Here is a 20,352-nt window from a genome sequence, read left to right as displayed (position 1 = left end):
GGAGCTCTTAGGCTTTCAGGAATTGGAGATGTCAGAGTTCCAGCGGCTACTTCAACACTTTTTAACTTTTTTTATTCTTTCCAATAAGGACTAGTTTCTCCTATACCAGCTCATTTCTCCTGCTCCAGCCTATTCCTCAAAGAAAAACTCTTTAGATAGATTTATTGAACTATGAAGAATATAATAAAGTCAGCTTGTATCACAGTGCAATAACAGGAAAGAAATTTGCCTACAGATGCAAAATAAGTTAGTGAAAAAGCTAGGAATGTCTTACAATCTCAACCCAAGATGACAATTAGTTCCTTAAGGACATCCATGACAGGAACTTGCCTTCTGGTGAGGACAGCATCTTGCTCAGTAAGGAGATTAAGGCTGGGAGCCATTGCTGAGCCCTGTGATTTAAATGACCAACAAAATTCTTTCAGAAGAGCCAATATACCCTTGGGACAGGGTATGGAGCCAGAGAGAGGTGAGGGATAAGTTTTCTTCTGAACTGTACCAAATTAAGTTCATTTTTTTAATGAAACTATAGTTCACTGTAGTGTAATTCTGATAAGCCAATAGGTTTTGAGAAAATAAAGGAGTTATTCTAAGGTTCTTATTTAACAGTCTGTCTATGTTTGAAGCAGCACTTAATACTGTGAGCTGTTTGTTTCAAAATAGAAGGTAAGCGCATACCTATATGTAAGCATCTTGTCTTTGCTGATTGGTAGTGAACTTGTGCATGGGCTCAAATGCTGTAATGAAATGAGGTTTAGGTCTATGCAGAGATATTGGTCTTTTTTGTTCTGGGCGTGTTATGACAATTCCCACAAATTTCCAGGATATGAGTGTGTGGGTCGCCCTTTTTTTTTTTTTTTTTTTTTTTGCCTAGACAGCTCTGTGTGTTTTTAATCAGAGTGGTTTAAGGGAGGAGGTGGAAAGGGTCTGCAGTACCAGCAACCCTTATGTTTTCATTTCATAATCTGTTCTTTCCGTCTGACTGTGTCAGTCATTTGCACGGCCTTGTGAGAGGCTTAGGCTGTCTCTAGTTCAGTAAGAGCAAAGAATGAAACATAGCTGGAGGAGGAGAAAAATAGTGACTATATCCTGCAGAGTGTTCTGCCTCAGTGGCTGAAGTCATGTGGGATGACGTGTTTTCCCCTGAATCAGTTCATGTTGCAATACGAACCCGGGAGCACTGAAGTCAATGGAAGACTCCCCGTTGTCATAAACAGGCTTTGAACAGCAACTCCAGTGTCAGCAAGGGCAGCCTTGCTGCTCATTCTGTGTAACTGCTGATAAGAGGGAAGTTTTGCAGGGGGTAAATGCAGGCAGTTTGATTTCTGTGACTGTATGACTGTGTACGGTTGCTTGCAGTGTTAGGGTTGGTCGGTCTGCCAAAGTACACTCTTCTGAAAGTGTAGTGCTTTATGATCTCTGGTATTAGTTTGACCTTATAATTGGCAATTTGTCTGGCAGTTTATCCTGGAATTGGTTGCATTTCTCTGCTGAATGAAATAATCTGTATGTGTACGTTTAATTCATTTGCAATGCAAAAACCTAGCTCTGGATTTCCTTTCCCTGCAAGTGAACATTACTGTGATCCAGAAAGTAAGGAATACTGCGTAGGACAAAGCGTGACAATGAACTCTGGGGACAATGCCGATTTGGCTTCTGGGGTGAATGGGCTGGAGAGGAGAAGGGACTGTTGTTACAAAGCTCCAGGTGTAGCATGAATATGTTAATTGTACTTCATCTCTGATGACAATAAAATTATTAACCTTTTTCTTGAAATAGCTCAGGAATGATTCCCCTTTTCACTACAGCTATCTCTAAAACACAAGGAATTATATACATATCAAGGCCTAAACTTTTTAGGGCCGTATTACCAGAATTGATATTTGATTGTTTTTTGGTGTTTGATTTTTTTAGAAACCCTTTGAGGACACCTGCGTCTTCTAGGACTGATGTTCAGGACTGCCAAACACACAGAGCTCCTGTAAATTGAGCCTGTGCATGCTTGTCCCGTCTGCGAACTGAGGCTCTAGTGTCTCAAACTGGACGGAAAATAGTTTGTACAGTTTTGGGTTACATATCAAAAGCTGCCTAATCATCAGTTATGAAAAATGCAACCTATGAATAGAATTCGCTTGCTATTTCCACTTCCAGAAGAATTTGTTTTGTGGACACTCTCTGCTTGTGACTTACACGATATTTTTTAAGAGTAAATCTATGTAAAGGATTCAAAAACTGAGATGGCCAATTCTATACACCATGATTTGCTGAAAGATTACCTCACAGTAAAGCAATGTTGCCTTGTTGAAAGCAGGTAATGAAAAAATGTAACTATCATTCTGGGTCTCTTCTTTCAAGTAATAGAACATTTCCTCAAACTGAATTGGGTGGTTTTTGTATTTCAGTACCTGCCAAAAGGGGATGGGTTTGGCTGCAAAGGGAAAACAGGAAATAGCTTGAAAATTAATAAAGCTTGCAGAAAACAGGTTTTATGCTTCTGACCAAATTTTGCAGGGCCCACAGCTGCCCCTGGGGTACAGAAACAGGAAATTTGGCAACAGAAAGAGACAGTATCTTTTAAGTTACAGACCAGATTTGCAAAGGATATTATCAAATTGGATGCTTAATTTACACTTTTTTGGAGTGTATTTTTAGCAAAAGAGTAGGAAGGGAAACTATGGATCTACTTTCTCTGTACTGGAGACATTGTAAGTGAAGGTTTTGCTTGTACTGGAGATGGTACTGTGGAAAGAGAAAATCTAGCAGCACATGGAGCTGTACATTGATGGAAAATTCTGTAGTAAGTCAGGCAGAAGCCAGGATATTCAAATCTGTGATCGTGCTACGGGCTCTGACAACTTGTGGGACTTTGTGGGACAGTAGAGGGGTAACTTGGATATTCCTTTTCAAGAGATGAGACATTCGTGTGGCCTTCTTATAGGTGTGTACATAGAGAGAAGTCATCTGTGCATGTACATGAACATACTCAGGTCTACATAGTGGTTATTAAACAGAGTATGGATGATTATGTTCCCATCTTTTGGGCTTATTTACATGGAAGTCAAAGATTCTTATAAGGCTTTTGCATATGGACCCTTGCCCTCAGAAATGGCTTTAACCTTCCCTTATTCACAAATTGTTAAAGTTGAAGTCCATCATATCTCTTCATTGATTTGCGTAGGCCTTAAATAGCTATGGCTTTGTGGTCGCTTTTGGTTTTGAGTCACTGTGCTTTTAGTTTCTGATTTCTGGAAATTCATTTTGTATGCAAGATATGAGAATACATATTACCCTCTATTTAGCTTTTAAAATGGCAATCCAGAAGTTTTTCACTGGGCAGCTATCAGGGAATGGGAGAAACAGAAGATGCTGCTTTCACGCTCTTTGTTTCGGGCAGCCTTTCGTGTCTGACAGGAACACTGCTTTTGATGTGAAGTCAGACTTGCAGCTGATATAAGACAGAAGAAGAATTCACTGCTTGAAAAGTAAAATGTGTCCTATAGAATGGGATTGGTATTAGTATTGACAAACTCAAATATTCATATTATGCAGCTATTTTGAAGATAAGCAACTATAAATCAAATCCTGTTCCTTGACCATCTGTGCTCCTGACTGTAAAATATTATGTGCACAGATGTGTGAGCAACCCTAGCTGTCAGATGTAGAGAAGAGAGATTACCGAATCAGAAAATTACAACAATACTTGAAGTTGGAGATCTTAAGCTAGATTAGTAGCGATATTTATCAGTCAGTTTGAGATGAGGCTAGATTTTCAGCTGATACAATCAGTTTCACTGAAATCAATATATACCAGTGTTCACAATCCAGTGCTGCAATCTGTGGGGCACAGAGGCAGCCTAAAATATTTTATGATTTGATAAATGGGCACACACTGACCCAGTACCTCTGGGCTACACAGCAGTCTGGTGGAGAGAGCAATTCTGAAGCAGCTAGGTTCCATCCTAGCTAGGAAATCCAGCTATGTTGAATTGACTCTCAAAATAAACTACTATTTAAGGGAAAAGAGGTATGCATCTACACTTGCAATAGTTTCATTTTAGATTTATGGGCAATTGTTCTTTGTACAAGCTGCTTTTCTCCACAATGTCATTTTGGTCATTTCTAAAAAGATTTGATTAAGATGGACTAGGAGAAGAAAAGGGTAAAGAGGGCTGCACAGTATTTTTACGTAAGAGTGAGTTGATCTATGTAAAATGTCAAGATTTCTCTATGGTGTTTTGAAGTCTGTGGTTTGGTGTTGAGGTGACACTATTTCCCGCTTTTATAATTTCAAAATTGAATTTTTTTTGTTCATACTGTAAGGCTCTTCATTAGAAGCAGATGAATTCAGGCCGTTTAAAACAAAAGCATGAATTTTAGTCTTTTTTTAAAAGTAACACTATTGCCTACCTGAAGCAAAGTACTGGTTTGAAGGGGGCAGGACACATGTAGTGGACAGTCTACACTGCCTTTCTCAAGAGGCCATGTGTGTTGGTGGCTTATAAAGACCCCTGGAGTGGAGCTGCTCAGCTGCTTTCTGGATAAAGTTTTCTTCTAAGAGAGTGCAGTTCTCTGGGGACACAGTCCTGAAAACATAAACTTCACTGAATGCGACAGGTTACATACAGTGTAAGAGCTGATTGTAGGGAGTAGGCATGTTCCCGAGGACTCAGAGTTGGGATTTCTGTCAGTAAGTACTTCATCCAGAAAAAGTCTTTCTAAAGTCTGCCAGCAGTTGTCTCTACGTGACATACAATGGAGTGACTCAGAGTTAAATATGGAATGCCCACTCTTTACTACTTTTAAACCTGTGGATGACCACCATGTATTTAACAAAAAATTATAAGGTTGACATAGGTTTTCTTAGGTCAGGAGTGTTCTTTTAACTAGAACAGTTATATAAGGAAAGCAACACAGCAATGGAGCCAAAAGGGGGGAAAACCACACGTATTGTGTACTCAGTTTCTCACTTACTACAGAATGGGTCTATGAGTTTGCTGCTTAATATGTTCAAAGACTTTCACTGCTTTTCTAGGGAGTTTATACAGATAAAGCAAGTATGTGTCATTAGGAATTTACATGTCCTCGTTTTTTTAAATACACATTGTGTTAGTGTGCTGAAAATGTACCAAGAAATGTTGTAATCCTGACAACGTGGCCGAGATCACACCTGCTTGGCGTTGGGCAGAACCCAGCACAGTTCCTGTACTGTTTCAAGCCATACTGTGTCCCAGCAGCCAGGCCATCAGCTCTCTGGGCATCTTCACATGGGGCAGGATTTGCCTGGGTTTACAAGGCTATGGGCAGAGTAAGGCACACACAGCACATGGATACAGCCAGTTTTTCTGTAAATGAGTAATTGTCTCTTTCAATAAGCTTGTGTGCCTTCTAGAAGAAATTAAATGCACATGGATGAATAAATGAGAAATACTACCCCCATTAAGTTCCATGACAAAATTCCCATTTCAACTCTGATTTTAGGGAGGAATCACCTATAAAAGAATGTGGTTTCTTTTCCTTTTTGTATACAAATCATTTCCCCAAGAATAAGTGGCTTCACAAAGGAAGTGCGAAGATGAACAAAAACTGGTAGAAAGAATAGTTGTGTTTCAAAGTGGGGGAGAGCAGGCAGGGGCAGAGAAGAAGGCTGATTGTGGATAAGGAGTGAGCGCAGAGTGGTGTTCTCCAGCAGCCTTTCCTGACTCTGACACATTTTGTATAACTGGGATTTATCTATAAATAATAGAAGTGAATAGGCAGAAAGAGACCATCTACATAATGCTCTGCAGCCACGAGAGGGAGTGGTATGTTCACAGGTACTGTTTTGTTTAAAATGCACTCACTGCGGGGTTGGATTCCACCACTTCCCTAGTCCCAGTGGGGAAATTGAGCAGGGAAATATGCTCCAGACACGTAAGGTTCTGGGCTGCAATTTTTTTTATCCTATCTTCGAGCAGCAGGATGTTTCTCCACCCTGGCTACACATCCAAATGGCTATGAAAATACATGCTTTGGTGAAGGGTTCAGTGAGAGAAATAAGGCATAGTAATCTTTCAGCAGTAGAAACCATGGGTCTTCTTGAAATGACAGTCATTGTGGTGACCCCAGCTCACCTTCTGACTGACAACCAAATTCAACAGATACCAGTAATTTGAAGAATTTTATTATGGGGCAAAGCCTACCTCAAATGAAAATAAAACCGGGGACTGAAATCAGGAGGGGATCATGGATATTTCAGCTATTTTCCAAAATCTAAATTTGTTCACGTATTATTCCACTGACATATAGCTGAATCATGTACTGTAATCTCTTAAAATGAGATACTACAGCACTGAATTTAATAAAGGGTCTCAGCTGCAACTGTGAATGCTTTGTCTAGGAGATACTAGACTAATAACATGGCTTTACAAATACTTTTTCCAAATGTTTGTAATATTGGATTTTTTCCTGAAAAACAAAGTGAATAAATATCTTAGCAAGGGAAAAAAGACCAACAAAGGACACCAAAAACGCCTAATGAATGTTCATTGTAGTTAAAAAATTATTAGATTCAGGGCTTGATTATTCTCTGAACTACACTATAAATCATTTATATCTGGATAAAATGAAATGATAACTTGAGAATGCGTAGAGGGGTGGAGTCCCAGTCTGAGTGTAGAAGGTGGACCTAGAGGAATGCGATTAAACTGGAATCCACAAAGATAGACCTTATCTTTGCATTACTCAAACCAGTGCATGATATCACTTTTTTGTGATATTAGCTTGTCAGTAATAACTTGGGGGAGAGAAGGGAAGCCAGTTCAAATGCAGGAGTTTCCTATCTAAGGGGTAAGTTAATTCATGCTTTAAATTAGGAAATAAATGTTTTATGCTTTGCTCTGTATTTACAAGACCTGTCTTGCATAAACTAATTCTAGGACACAAAGGAGGATGAGATAGTTGCTCTCTTGGAGGCCTGCTCACCACTTTAATAGCCCCAAGCCATCTACATGCGTATTCGGATCAAGGCACTATTGTATTGTTAAAATATAAATATTTAAAAGCCCATGCCTTTTAAAATGGAAATGCTGAAAGCTTTTGAGGTGAATATCATTTAACTTTAAAGCTCCGTCCTGTTGCTGCTTCTAGTTATTTCCATATGAAGCAGTGGGGAAACTGAAGCACCTAGTGCTGTAGTGTCTTTTCCAAGGTTACACAGTAGATCAGGAGTGGAAATAAGTTTTGCAGATTCTTCCTGTCTCTATTCTATAAATTATTTCATTAAATAGAAGTAATGGATTAAGAGGGTTTTTCTTTATTGGGATGTTAATATCTTCTTAGTTTCACTGCAGGAAACTGAATTAGAGGACCATGATTCATGTATTTGTAGGCGTAGGCAGCTGCACACCAAGTACAATACAAAGAATATTAACAATTTTAATTGCCTGCAAGCGCTATTGATAATACAGCATCTTTCATATCAAAGAAGATTATTCCAAAATTAAGGGATTTAGATCCACATATCTTATACCCTGTATATCCCTAAGCCTTATAGCAGTTTTATCCCTTCCCTGTTCAAAAAGGGAAACTGAGGCCCTGAGGTATTACACTGTAAGTGTGAGTAAAGGTAAAACGCTGGGGTTTAGACTGATTTTTTGCTTTATGTTGCATAAAACTGTGTGCACGTAAGTCTTCCATGCAACTCCTCAGAAATTAGGAAACTCTGTTCTCGGCTCAGCATTTGTGACCCTGCATCCTTCTGCTTTTGCCCTCTGTCACTTCAGGTGATAATGATGTGCCACAAGGCAGCAGGCAGTACCAGACAGTACTTCTTAAAAGAAACAATAATGTGTCTGCTCTACTGAGTGATGTCCAGTAGCCATGTTATCAGTGACAGTATATCAGTATACTATGTTTGCTGAAAAGTGGCTAGCCTAAAAGCAAACTAAAAATCATTACAGGTGGTTTGATTACTTGCAATAAGTAATCCTTTACTGGATGTTTTATATATATATTTTAGCATCAAAATTGCATCTACAATGGTTCATCTTACTCCAAAACTAGTCATTAAAACACTTCTCAGTGGTACAACTTGTAACTATATTCCTTTGGCCATCCCATAGAATAGCACGTAATACCTGGTTGGAATAGTAGCCAGAGGAGATATCCAGCTTTGCTGGATAACGTGTGATGACTTATGTCATTTTGGTGAAAAGAAAGGTCCCACTTTTAGGGACCCAACAGCAGCAATGTAACAAAAAGTCATTTTAAACTAAGCACCTCTCCCACCACCATCAAAATCTTTCATTGTTAGTAACTCCAAACACTCCAGAGATTTTTATTGGCAGGTAATTTTTTAAGGAGGACTGCACAGATGCTGTTTCAATGCCTTGACAGCTATTCCATGCCTGTGTCCACGATAGTCACATAAATGCTTTGACACTGATACAGCACTACTGTCTGTGGTAGTTTTGAATAATGGGACTGCTTTTATGCACCTACTGAGAAAACTTCCAACCATCCTTAAAACAATTAAAACTTCCCTGATAAAGGAAGAGCAGAAAGCTAGACTTGCATTTGCAGGAAAAGCAAATAAAGTGTTTATAACATAAAATCTGTATCAAAAGAAGCCACACATATAATTTTAGCAAGTGTTTGCCTAGCTTCAGCAGAAGGAACTAAGTAATTTGTATAAGTGTCTATGTCAAGAAATAAATTGGAACCTTTCATTATATGCTTAGATAAGGTATTTCTGACCATAAGTTATAGGAGATGACTTTTTGGAAAACTCAGAAGATGATATCCTACTGAGGAATATCATAGAGAAAATGTAAGAATTAACAAATTAAATCCCTGGTTAAAATTGAAAACACTTTCTAAAAAAACCCCAGGAATTAGCAGTTAAAATTAATTTTTCAATTTTAGTTTTTGTTGAAAGTGTTTTGTTGGACGTTTTTGGCTTCTCTATTTTTAGTCTGCAGCCATTCCATTATCCCAGAAATATCTCTTTGCTTATAGCACAGCCTGAGAAAAAGGAGAGTATACTACATGCCACATGAACAATATTTTTACCATATTCATCTTCTGTGCCATTAACTTTGTGAAACATTTACAAGAGCCTGAAGCAAACATACTTTTTCTTCTGGGTTCCCTTCAAGTTTGAGATTTAAGCGACTTCACTTATTTCATTTTTGTGAGATTGATTTATTTTTTATACTACTAAAGAAAAAAAAAATGTAGAACCATCCCAGAGATTGTGATAACTGAGAACTACACTCTGCGTACTGCCAGCACTAATGCCCATTAACTTCACTAATAGTCCCCAGGGAGGAGATTCTGTGTTTTATCTTTTTGGTGATGTTTCTCAGCTTTAATATCTCTGAAATTAGGCAGGCCTCAAAATTGTAGAAGACTATAAGCAGACGTATGAAGGAGTTCATCCAAACATTAATTATATACACAAACCAGATAGGCATCCTGACAATGGGCAGTGAGTTACCTTGCGTGCTTGCACTGTGTCATAGTGTGGGACAACTCCTGGATGCCAGAATTGTGCAACCCAGTACTAAGACACCTCCACCTCCCAATGCTAAGGGTCCTACTGAAGTTCCAGTAGTTAAAACTGCTACGTACCACCGCAGTATCACCATGTAGGCTGAAAGTTGTGTTAAAAAGAGCAGCTCTGCTAGCGGTTACTAACACACCCATCAAAGTGTGACTGTAACGAGATTCTGGAGGTTGTGTCTGATATCACTGAGTACCAGAGAAGTACCCCTGATTTCTTGTCAGTGAGGTAAGTAATTTCTGAAGCAATTATGAAAGCTAGTCATTGTAATAATTAGCATTGGTTATCAACATGTTTTTGAAAAGCAAATCCAGAGGCAGTATTACAAGGCTCCAAACATCTCCCTTTTGGGGATTGCTGCACTGGTTGATATAATTTCACCTGACGTTTCACCCATCTTATTAACAAGGCGAGTGAAATGTCAGAAGGCATTAAGTCAAAATATTCCTGCATTCCCTAAGGGCCGCTGTACTTCTGTATAGCCAGGGAAACTGGTAAGAGGATAGAAAGATGGCTTTAGAGTGAAGGCAAGTGAATGACCAGGATCATTTACCATGACCAGCACTGTAGATACTTTAGTTATACAAAGAGATTCGTAACTATAATGAATTTTTGTCATCTTGCAAACATTTTTTGCATATGTATAGGGGCCTTTTCAACATTTATGTTATGCTTTAAAGGTAAAAACAAGTCCTTTGTATTGGAGGATTTCATCCCATTGGTTCAAGGATCTTTGTTACCATTTTGTTTGGTTTTGTTCTTCATGTGGATATGAAAGAACTAGATATTTATTGAATTTAGAAAGGGAAATTGATTTATTTAACATAAGATTAAAAAGGATGACAGATCTGTCTACAGAAGGAGCACTACAGATAAAGTGTAAGGGCCAAACTTTCAATTGTTTCCTCTAGATTGCCCTTTCTGGATTTTCTGTATTTGACTTTTTTTTAAAAAAAAAAAAAAAAAAAAGAGGAACTGTACATGCATCCATTCAGATATGGACACATACACACAAACATAATTTGCACACCCTTATTCTGTCAGTTTACTTTCATTTGAATGTAGTGCAAGATTCTAGTGTTTGTTGTCTTGCCTCAAGTCCTAATCTGTTGTTTGTTGTCCCTTTGTACTTCTTAGTGCTGTGTGGTTCCAGTGCAGAGATGGATGCATTTTTGTGGAGTAATTATTTTGCAGAAGGCCAGTTGTTCAGAATTAACCTGTAAAATATGGAATTGCACACTTGTGGGAATGGTTCACGTAACTTAATGAGTGTGCGATGCATTTCAAAGGGCAGTTTTCAAGCGCTATTTTGAAATTACAATCTGATCTTTTAAGCATTTTTTTTAAGTTATATTTTTCATGAAATGTTTTGATGGTAAAGGGGAACAGCAGGGTGTAATAATTATTTCCATTATTTCTAGCACTCAACTGATGCTTGGCATTCTCATTGATACAAATATGCTCTCTGCATATTTAAATCCATGCAGTGTATGCAGCAATAGTCAGTGTGGTAGATGGGAGAAGGGAAGTAAGCACAACTGACTGTCTTTGGCGTTTTTCCTCTGCATTAGGAAAAAGATCTAGATGATCTAGCCTGGTTTTTTTCCCCTGTTGTGATTAGCTTGTACCACATCAAATAAATTAATACAGCCAAGGAAGGTAGCTTGTAATGTCTTTGTGAAATCCCCTTATCAAAATAATTAAAAAGGTCATTAAAAGACCTTGACCTCCAATTAAGTGGTGCCTTTGTAGATGGAACTGTTTTCTTGCTGGGTGTATATTTGGTATGAATTTGCACAAAATCCTCCCAAGTGCACCATCTTCTTTGGTCTGGAAAAGATATTCAGCCCTTTAATATTGCAATGTTAATTGCAAAATGAATTCAAGTCCTTTTTTTTGTTTATTGTGGAGGTTTTGGGTTGTTGGGGGTTTTTGTTTGAAGGTGTGTTTTTTTTTTTTTAACTCTGCTGTGCCGTGCGGACCTAATGATCTGGAGGGGTTTTATACTCCAAGGATATATGTGGTGTTTTATAAACGTTAGCTGTCAACTGTTTTAATTGCTGTAAATCTATTTGCTATTCATTAGAACAAAGAGAACTCTCCAAAGGGTTTTCTAGGTAGCACAGAGTACAAATTAAAACTATATACTTCCTGCTGAGAGAATACAAATTTGCTTCCCAGATATTTCAGAATAATTTCCATCCCTGTAAGGAAGGAAAACCTATCTCCTTTTCACCAGAACACACACCATTTGTCATGTTTTACCCTCTGCTCAGCCAGATTGCACAGTGGCACGTTCAGTCTCTGAATGCTTTGATAATTTATTAAGCAGTTCTCCTCTATAGAAGGACTGGAAAGAATGAGTGTGTGGTGCACGATTTGGGGGAAATCAGTTTGAGAATTACTAGGGTTTTGTCTTTTGAAACAAATATGCCATGTTTATAATGGCAATCATGGGTGAAAAACAGCAATCTACTTAGCTTTACATCAGCTGAATTAAATTTTGTGATTTCTCGAGGCTTTGAGAATTTGCTCAAACTTCCTTCTCTGTTTAGCTTCACTGCTTGAAACTTAGCTGCAGGTTGAAACAAGTTTCAGCTATGAAAGTTATGTTCAACCCCAGCTACTACTTTAAAGCAGTTAAATTTTCCTCTACAAATCCTGTGTTGGATTTCTTATATATTTCTTTTATTTAGAATCTCTGAGCTTCTAAAGAAGCTCAGATCTCTTATCTCCCTGAGGTTTTTCAGATCTTAACGGACCCAGTGGTGAATCTGACCGGTTAAATAGTGTTTGAGAAGAAACCTGAGACGAGCTTTACTTGTGACTTTATTACATACAAGAGTAGTAGTGGATATACATGAGCATATCTCCGTTCAACAGCTTAGGAGAATGTTCACTTTTAGTTGTCTTTAATTTGCTTTAAAGTGTGGTAAATCTGGACCAGTACATAAACTATGAGGAGGGCAAGCGGTTGACTGCACTGTAGTGGCTGGATACAAACTCCCTCCTGAGGGAAAAAGGAACTACAATTTACACTGTTCTCTCTCTCTCGTGAATGCTTTTTGTGATTGTAATGGTTTACAATAAGATAGTGACCACATGTCTGCATGAGCCACTTTGTCTAGAGCAGATGATGGAAGTCTTTTGATGGGTTTAGGCTGGTCTCATTTGGCTGCTGAACTGCGATGTCTGAGATTTTTCAAATTCAATCATCGCTGCTGCCATGTTGATTAATTTTGATGTAATTTCCCTCCCAGTGGCATGGCAGCAGCAGCAAGAGCAGCAGTGAAGGACTGGGCAGGTGCACTACAAGCTTTAGTTCACAGTTTCTATCATCTCCTAAATTGTAAGGCAAAGCAATATACCCTTCTTCTCTTCTGCTTTTTCAGTCCTTCTTAGATGTAAGATCAGAGGGAAAACTGTCCAAAGGTGCTCCTTGGCTGCATTCATTAAAACATGCCTGGTCATAGCAGGGGAAGATTTTTCTCAAAAGAAAAAAGCACTAAAGCCAAAATGGTAAATATCAGAATTAAAGATGAGACTTCTGTTCAGGGACGTTGTTTAGCACTTGATTTCAGTGTTTGATTAATTGATTAACATACTGTCAGTCATTCAAGTTTGAACATTGGTTCCCATGACACATTGCTAATGTATGATAATGAGGAGGAAACCCCTTTGCAATCCTTATGTGCACCTGGTACAGCAGTCTTGGATGTGACATGTACCTTAACTCAATGAAACATAAGCCTGGAATAATAACTTGCTTCATGGAAAAATATGCTCAATTAGCTGTTCAAAAATATGAATGAAGACGGACAGTTTTCAGTTTCAGTCTCTTGTAAGTAAGGATTTATTGGCTGAGATCTGAAGCCTTCATATGTTTTTGTACTATGATCGCTCTTTTTTCTTCCATTACTCAAATTATTTTGGGAAGTTTTGACTGCTTTTAAGGGGAGGGCTGGAAGTTTCTCGGGGAAAAACAAAACCTCTGTCATTTTTCTACAAAACTATTTGTTACTTCACTAGGCAAGGAAGTGGATAGTTTTTCTGATAGTTTCCTACTGCTGGCCATGACATGGTACTGCAAGCACACTGAAGATCCTGGACCAGTGTGGCTTGTCACTCCCTCTTTTATTGTAGAAGTTTCTCTTAGTGGTATCCTGAATAGAAAATTAAAGGAATGGAAAGCTAGATCTTTGGTTTAGTCCAAAGCCTGCCTAGTGCTGTGCTTATTCAACTCCTACAACTGGGAGGTATGGAGATCAATTGGGTTAGTTTCCTCATTCTCCATGAAAAGATTTGACACAAACTCCTCCATAGTCCTTTCATTATGAAATTGTTACCCTGTTTGCTTTACAAGCGTGTTTTTCAAACCCAGCCTGTCTGTCTTGCCTTAGGGGAGTCTGGAAGCCGGGATCATAGATAAATGAGCTGATAGTTGAGATTTGATCTATGTGGGATCCCATCTGTGTAGAGAGAAGAATATTTATTTTTTTGTTTGGCATGAATTTCTAATTGGGAAGCTTGTGCTGTTTCAAAACTATATGAACTAAAATTTAATATCGAAGTATTTTTGGATAACAGGTGAGAAAGCTATGAAGGCTTTGCTTGGGAGTACTGAAGAAGCTTAGATTATAAGCAAATCTTTATTTCTGAGGCTACTCACTGGAGCAATTTTGTATTTTATCATAGTGTCAGTTGGAGCCAAAGTCCTCGTATTGCAATGTACTTTAATATTTCCTCAAAAAAACCCAACAAACAGATCCAATAGGTGATTGGAAATCCGTGATCTAGTGTCCCTGTTACTGCAATGGATAGCTGAAACATGTGACAAGCTGTGCAGATAGAATGAAATTCAAATGACAGCAGCGGCAGCATACAATAGGTTTGTAATTTGGCTTCCCTGATGTAGTGCAAGCAGGGAACTGGAAGGTTGCTTTGCTCCTTGCATCTGCTTCTCTTCTCAGGTCTATACATTACTTAGGCTTGCTCTGTGTCTTACTGTATGCCTCGCTAAAAATAGCACATGGGAACACCACTGGGATTGTATCGTTTATTTTCTTGCATGGAGTGATTGGGGTTTCTTTAATAGGCCACTGGAAGAGGAGGAAGTGAAGCTCAGAGTATAGGTAAACTATAGGAGTATGGTAAAACTTGCTAATAGGTTATTGGAAGAGACCAGTGGTTGTGGAATGGCCGCTGTCCTGTAGGGCACAAGAGGGTGCTGTGCACTTAGGAGACAGCAGGCTAAACCCCTTATTTAGTAGTACAGGTTACTGTAACTGACTGATGCAAATGAAAAATTAAAGTAGTAAAGTTTTAATATCTTATTAGATAGAAAGCTTTGCAGAGTCTCCATCCCACTATCCAAAATTGCCTGAAATGTCTGGCAAGTGAACAAAACTTCAAAAGATTCAAAAGGGAAACAGATGAGGAACAGAAGTAAGCAATAGCTAAGGAATGAGTAAAGCTGAACAAACTGAAACAGGAAATGTTACACAGAAAAAGACAGGCCAAGAAGAAACTTTCTGAAATCAAAGATGGCAAGAGAAAGGTATCAGACCATGGCAGGTGGCCTGTGATGGCTGGCACTGGTCTTGTGTAGCTGGAGATCAGTGCTGGGACATGTTGGCAGTGCAACTGTGCCTGGATGCTGTGGGAGCAGGGCTGATGTTTGACAAACCTAGAGGATACCTACCGCAAAATATCCAGAGCCTGATAGTAATCCCTAGTCTCCTGCCAACCCCTTCACAAACATCTCAGACAGGAAAGCTCCACAGATACTGTATGCAAACTGCATATGAGTGTGCAGAATAAGCTGTGAAGAGAGTGTTGCTTACAGCGCTTCCCCTTCAGAGGGTAATATGTAAAGAAAACTCATGTGCAGCTGAGCAAAAGGAAGGTCTGTTTCTTACAGAAAGGAGTGGTAGTTTTAGCAAGGGCTGGTGGAATTTTTAGGGAAGCTGAGTCCTGTTCCTACCCCTGCCACTAACATGTTCTTGGATCTTTCACAAATTGTGCCTTATTGTCGGTAGTCTCCCATCTGTGAAATAGGCATAATAACACTGAGGCATCTTTGAAAAGAAAATGTCACTCTGACTCTGTACATCTGATAGAAGAAGGGTAGGTCTGCATAGGAGGAGCCATAGGGACCCTTAAGTCCTGTGTGTTCATAACCTCACTAAACAGCTAGATCTCTATAAAGTTACCATTACTAAAAGGTATCAAGTCAGTTCTGCTTTCCTGTGTTAGGAACAGCTTTATCTCTGACCTAAAGCCTTAATTGAATTAGGGGCAAAAAAGCAGTAAATTACAGCAGGAACAAGTGTTTGTAAGATACAGCCTTAAAAGTTTAAAAAGCATCAATTCTGCATGAGAAATACCAGTTGCAGTTACTTGTTGATGCTGATTCATTGAATCCTGACCACAAGAGCTGTTTTGCATGTGTTTTTTATTCAGAGGTAGCCTATCAAACTTCCACTTCCTCTGTAATTTAAAGGTAAATATTTTAAGTAATCATCTCAGGAATTTAATTGGGCTTTGCCTTGGTGATTTATAGAGGCAAGCTGTGCCCATTTCTTTCTGGGTGGTGTTTTAAAAGTAATTCAAGACACAAAAGACACCTGGAGCAGGATGGGTGTTTATGGGAGGGATCTAGAGGCTGGCTCAAGGTGGTTTAGCTGAAAGACCTATGAATTAGAAACAAGGTGTGTGGCAAAATGTGAGAGAGATGTCCAAAGGTATAACCCTTCCTAACAGCAGTTCACAGAATTGCTGAGGTTGGAAGGGACCTCTGGAAATCATCTAGTCCAGTCCCACTGCTCAAGCAGAGTCAGAGCAGGTTGCCCAGTGCTGCCTGTAGTTGGGTTTTGAATGTCTCTGCAGATGGAGACTCCACAACCTTTCTGGACAACCTGTTCCAGTGTCTGACCGCCCTCACAGTTAAAAAGAAGTGTTTTGTTGTGTTCAGATGTTTCTTAATCTGTGCCCATAGCCTCTCTTTCTGTCAGTAGGCGCTATTGAGAACAGTCTGGCTCTTTCTTCGTTCCCTCCCAGCAGTTCAGTGTTTCTACATACTTACTGAAGGAGAGGTTGATAATACTGCTTTCATTATTTGAGTTTAAGTGCACGTATCTTGGGAGGATAGGCTATCTTAGAAGGCAATTTTTGCACCCTGTCCTGGATGAAAGATGAATTCAGTTATGAAATATGACCTTAAATCAAGATTACTGGCTTCTCTTTGACCTAGGAATGAGCATTCCAAAGGTGTTTGAGTTTGTGCTCTAATCTTCAGAACATATGCACCCAAATACAATCTCTTTAGAAAAATCTTCCCTCATAGCGCAGAAGTGTGGCCCAAGCACTAGAGTCCCATTTCCGTCTGCTGACACAATGTGCATAAAGAGGGAGGGATGGAGTTAAGCTGGCAGAGGACTTACCTTTCTGGGTGTGGATTTGGGGATGTCAGAAAAACACAGAGATGCCTTGTTGCAAAATCATCTCAACTGTCCCATGGGACACAAGCAGATCGATTGTCAAATATTTCAACCCCCTGAAAATGAGGACAATCTGTTCAGTTCTAACTAGCTGAAGATTTGATCCACAATTTGCACTTTTATGTGGCCCAACCAACATTACCAGTGCCATATTAGAAAGTAGCTGTTTTGGTCATTAAAACAGGAAGGGTGGAAAACCCCCTCGCTTTTGAGACAATATTCCTTGTTGCAGCAGTAGGTTATACTTCTTGGTCAAAAGACAGTGAGTCATATTTAGATATCATTAACTTGCTTGCTGTAAAAGCTGAGAAGGTATTCAGAAACAGCACAGGTCAGCGTTCATTGTCTTTGGGCTTGCCTTCAACCCCCCCACTGCCCTTGCTGCTCTTCTGCTTCCTGTTTTACAAATGAAAGGGAAACCATTCCTTAGCAGTCAACCAGGATACTTCCCTGACCCTCACTTGCATTTCCAGAGGGCATTGGTCACCTTGATGTAGGCTCATGCGAAGAAACAAAATAAGTGATTTCATCGTGGTTTGTTACCTGAAGGGCTTTTTAAGCATAAGCTGTAGCTGTCAGAGTCACAGGATCAGGTGTGATTTCCCATTTGCTGGAATATACAGCAAATATGGAAACAGGCTCTCAGCTTTTTTTAGCTCAGAAAAGCAAGGGAGTCCTTTGAAAGATCCTCCGTTTACCCAATCATCGCTTTCCCTTACACTGTACAGCATTATAATATTCTGACAGTGTAAATCCTCACATTTGCCTCCCTCCCTCTTTCCTTCAGTCGCTCTCCCTCCCCCCTCCCAAGACTGCTGCCATCGGATCTGTGATGATATGTGATCTCCTGGATACAATCACACACACACAAGTACCAGGCACTGCTGCTCAGCTGAGCAAAATGTCTTTCTCTTAGAAGTGGTGCTCATCACAGCTCTCAAATCCTTGAGGATGTTGCCATGCTTTCCTTTCTGCCTTCTGCCTTTTTCTGTCTTTGTCTGCCTGCTTTTCTTACCCGTGGGTCATTTTTGCCCTGCTGTCTGTAGCTGTATGGACTACCACACCATAGATTGCCGGGATCAAGGACTCCCAAGTGTTCCTAATCAATTTCCATTGGATGTACGGAAACTTCTTATAGCTGATAACAACATTCAGGCGATACCAGCTGATTTCTTTATATTTTATGGAGACCTAGTCTATTTGGACTTCAGGAATAACTCCCTCACCTCTTTAGAAGAGGGCACTTTTAGCAGTTCTACCAAACTGGTGTATTTAGACTTAAGCTACAATAATTTAACGCAGCTTGATGCTGGGATATTCAAATCAGCAGAAAAACTGATAAAATTGAGCCTTGGAAACAATAACCTGGTGGATGTGGATGAGGCTGCTTTTGAGAACCTGGAACAGCTCCAAGTGTTAGAATTGAATGACAATAACTTACAAAGCCTAAATGTGGCAGCCCTAGAAGCGCTTCCCTCCCTGCGGACTATACGCTTAGAGGGCAACCCTTGGGTCTGTGACTGTGACTTTGCCAATCTTTTCAGCTGGATACAGGACAATGCATCTAAGCTCCAGAAAGGTAAAGCTCGGTGGCTTACAGCGCAGTCTGTCCGTTTCTCTGTATGTCTGTCTCAGAGGGAAGGAGGGTTCTTGGTCAAATTGTGTGCTGCCTGCAGTGACCCAAACTGCATTTTGGTCAAACTGTAATTGCATGTTTTCAACAAATGAGTCCATTAAAAGGATGTTGGCTTCTGTTTAGCAGCAGGTCCTCCTCCCAGTTAAGAAATAAAATTTAAAAATTAAGCCCTAATAATTTTGATTTGTACACTAAACTTACAGAGGCAGTGAAAGAGCCTTTTCAAATTCATTCAACCCAGAGCTGGGACTCTTCCAGACTTCATTTTCTCTCTGGTAAATATATTTTCTACAATAAGCCCTTTGAGCAGCTAAATATTCTGTGCCAGCTCCTCAGGAGAACTGATTTTTCCCTCATTTTACTGATCAGCTATAAAGCTGCTACAGAAGAGTTAAATCCTTATTTTATGCAACTGGTTGTCAGCCCTTCCCTTGAAGTATTTTGTTGTGATATCCTGTGTTTGAAACTCTTCAGTAGCTTTATTTTTGGTCTGTTTTAATTTTCATTAAAACAGCATGCTTCCTAATATGCTTCCTGTATTAGGAATAAATCTAAGTGGCTCTGGAACACCTCAAAATGCGGATATATAATTCTGGTATTTGGGCCAGTAATTTTCAGAAAAGCATGGAGGGGGGAAAAGTATTAAGACTGCCATGTGTAGAGAATCCAAACTCTTGCTCCCATTTCCCACCCGACCCCAAAGCCTCTCTTAATCCAGCTTTAGCAGATCATCTCACAGTTCATGCCTCCCAACAAGCACTAGGGCATAAACTCATGTCATTGAGCTGCCCAGCTGCTCGCAGAAGGCAAACTGCTTGGAGCATAAAAACTTTGTAAGGGCTGCTGAGGGTATGCAAGTATTACCTGACATGAAATCACTTGTGTCTGAGGGGGGATGTCTGTGCAGAAGATGGGGAGAGCTAAAAGGCTGGGGGAGAAGAGCTCAGGAGAATGGGTTAAGGTCAAGTAATTGTTTCGTTGAATTCAGACAAAAAGGGAGAAAGTCAGTGAACCTACAAATTTCAAAACTCTTTTCTCTCCTTGATCATCAGAGTACGTAGTCAGTTATTCAAGTTCTTCCTATGCTCGTGACCTTAGGTAACAGTTTTTTAATGTACTCATCTAGGTTGCCCTAGATATTCTTAGCTGTACACCAGCTGTTTTAAGGAAGAAGTTATTCGAGGAAAAAGTGTTGGGGTTTTTCCTGCCTCACTGAAACTTTCATCTTGATTCTTTCTAAACCAAAGCTGGGCTTGTTCTCCCACCTTCCCTGATGCTTTAGCTAAAGTTTGCTCTATTTGCCCATCTCTCATGCTAAACGTCAGTTCACTTTCCACCTCTTTTTATGAACTTTTAGCTCCTTCCCCTTTGTTTAGACTGAGTGTGTTCAGTTTGAGACTCTGTCCCAGCCCATCTCTCTCTTCTCTTCTGCCCTGTCAGTATTTTAAAGCGCATCTGAACTTATGTCTGGAAATCTCAAGTGATGGAGCTTTCTCATAGTATTACCAGTGTTCCCCAGTGTCTTACAAGCTTAGAGATGCTTTCTCACAGCATTTTCTCTCATCTGCAGTTGTGTTTCAGCCAAATAGCTAAAAAATTACTAGTTCATCCAGATCTTCCAAACTTTCAGTTAGATTTTATTTGGGAAGACAAGGAGGGAAGGAACAAATATTCAA

At 39.6% G+C, this 20,352-nt stretch overlaps 1 protein-coding gene across 2 annotated transcripts in view; it reads left to right on the top strand.

The window, feature by feature from the left end:
• Positions 1-20,352, top strand: part of LRRC38 (leucine rich repeat containing 38) — a 61,306-nt gene that overhangs the window by 27,231 nt on the left and 13,723 nt on the right. Inside the window, exon 1 of one of the 2 annotated variants that reach the window (XM_010310809.2) lies at positions 17,977-18,619. The exons of the other annotated variant lie outside the window; for it this stretch is intronic. Coding sequence (XP_010309111.1) covers positions 17,992-18,619 — 628 coding nt within the window. The 5' untranslated portion in view covers positions 17,977-17,991. Of the gene's footprint in view, positions 1-17,976; positions 18,620-20,352 lie in introns of those variants that run through there. 2 annotated transcript variants of the gene reach the window in all.

Source organism: Balearica regulorum, chromosome 21 (assembly GCF_011004875.1).
Source record: "Balearica regulorum gibbericeps isolate bBalReg1 chromosome 21, bBalReg1.pri, whole genome shotgun sequence".
NCBI lineage: Eukaryota > Metazoa > Chordata > Aves > Gruiformes > Gruidae > Balearica > Balearica regulorum.
This window is presented reverse-complemented; position numbering and strand designations above follow the sequence as displayed.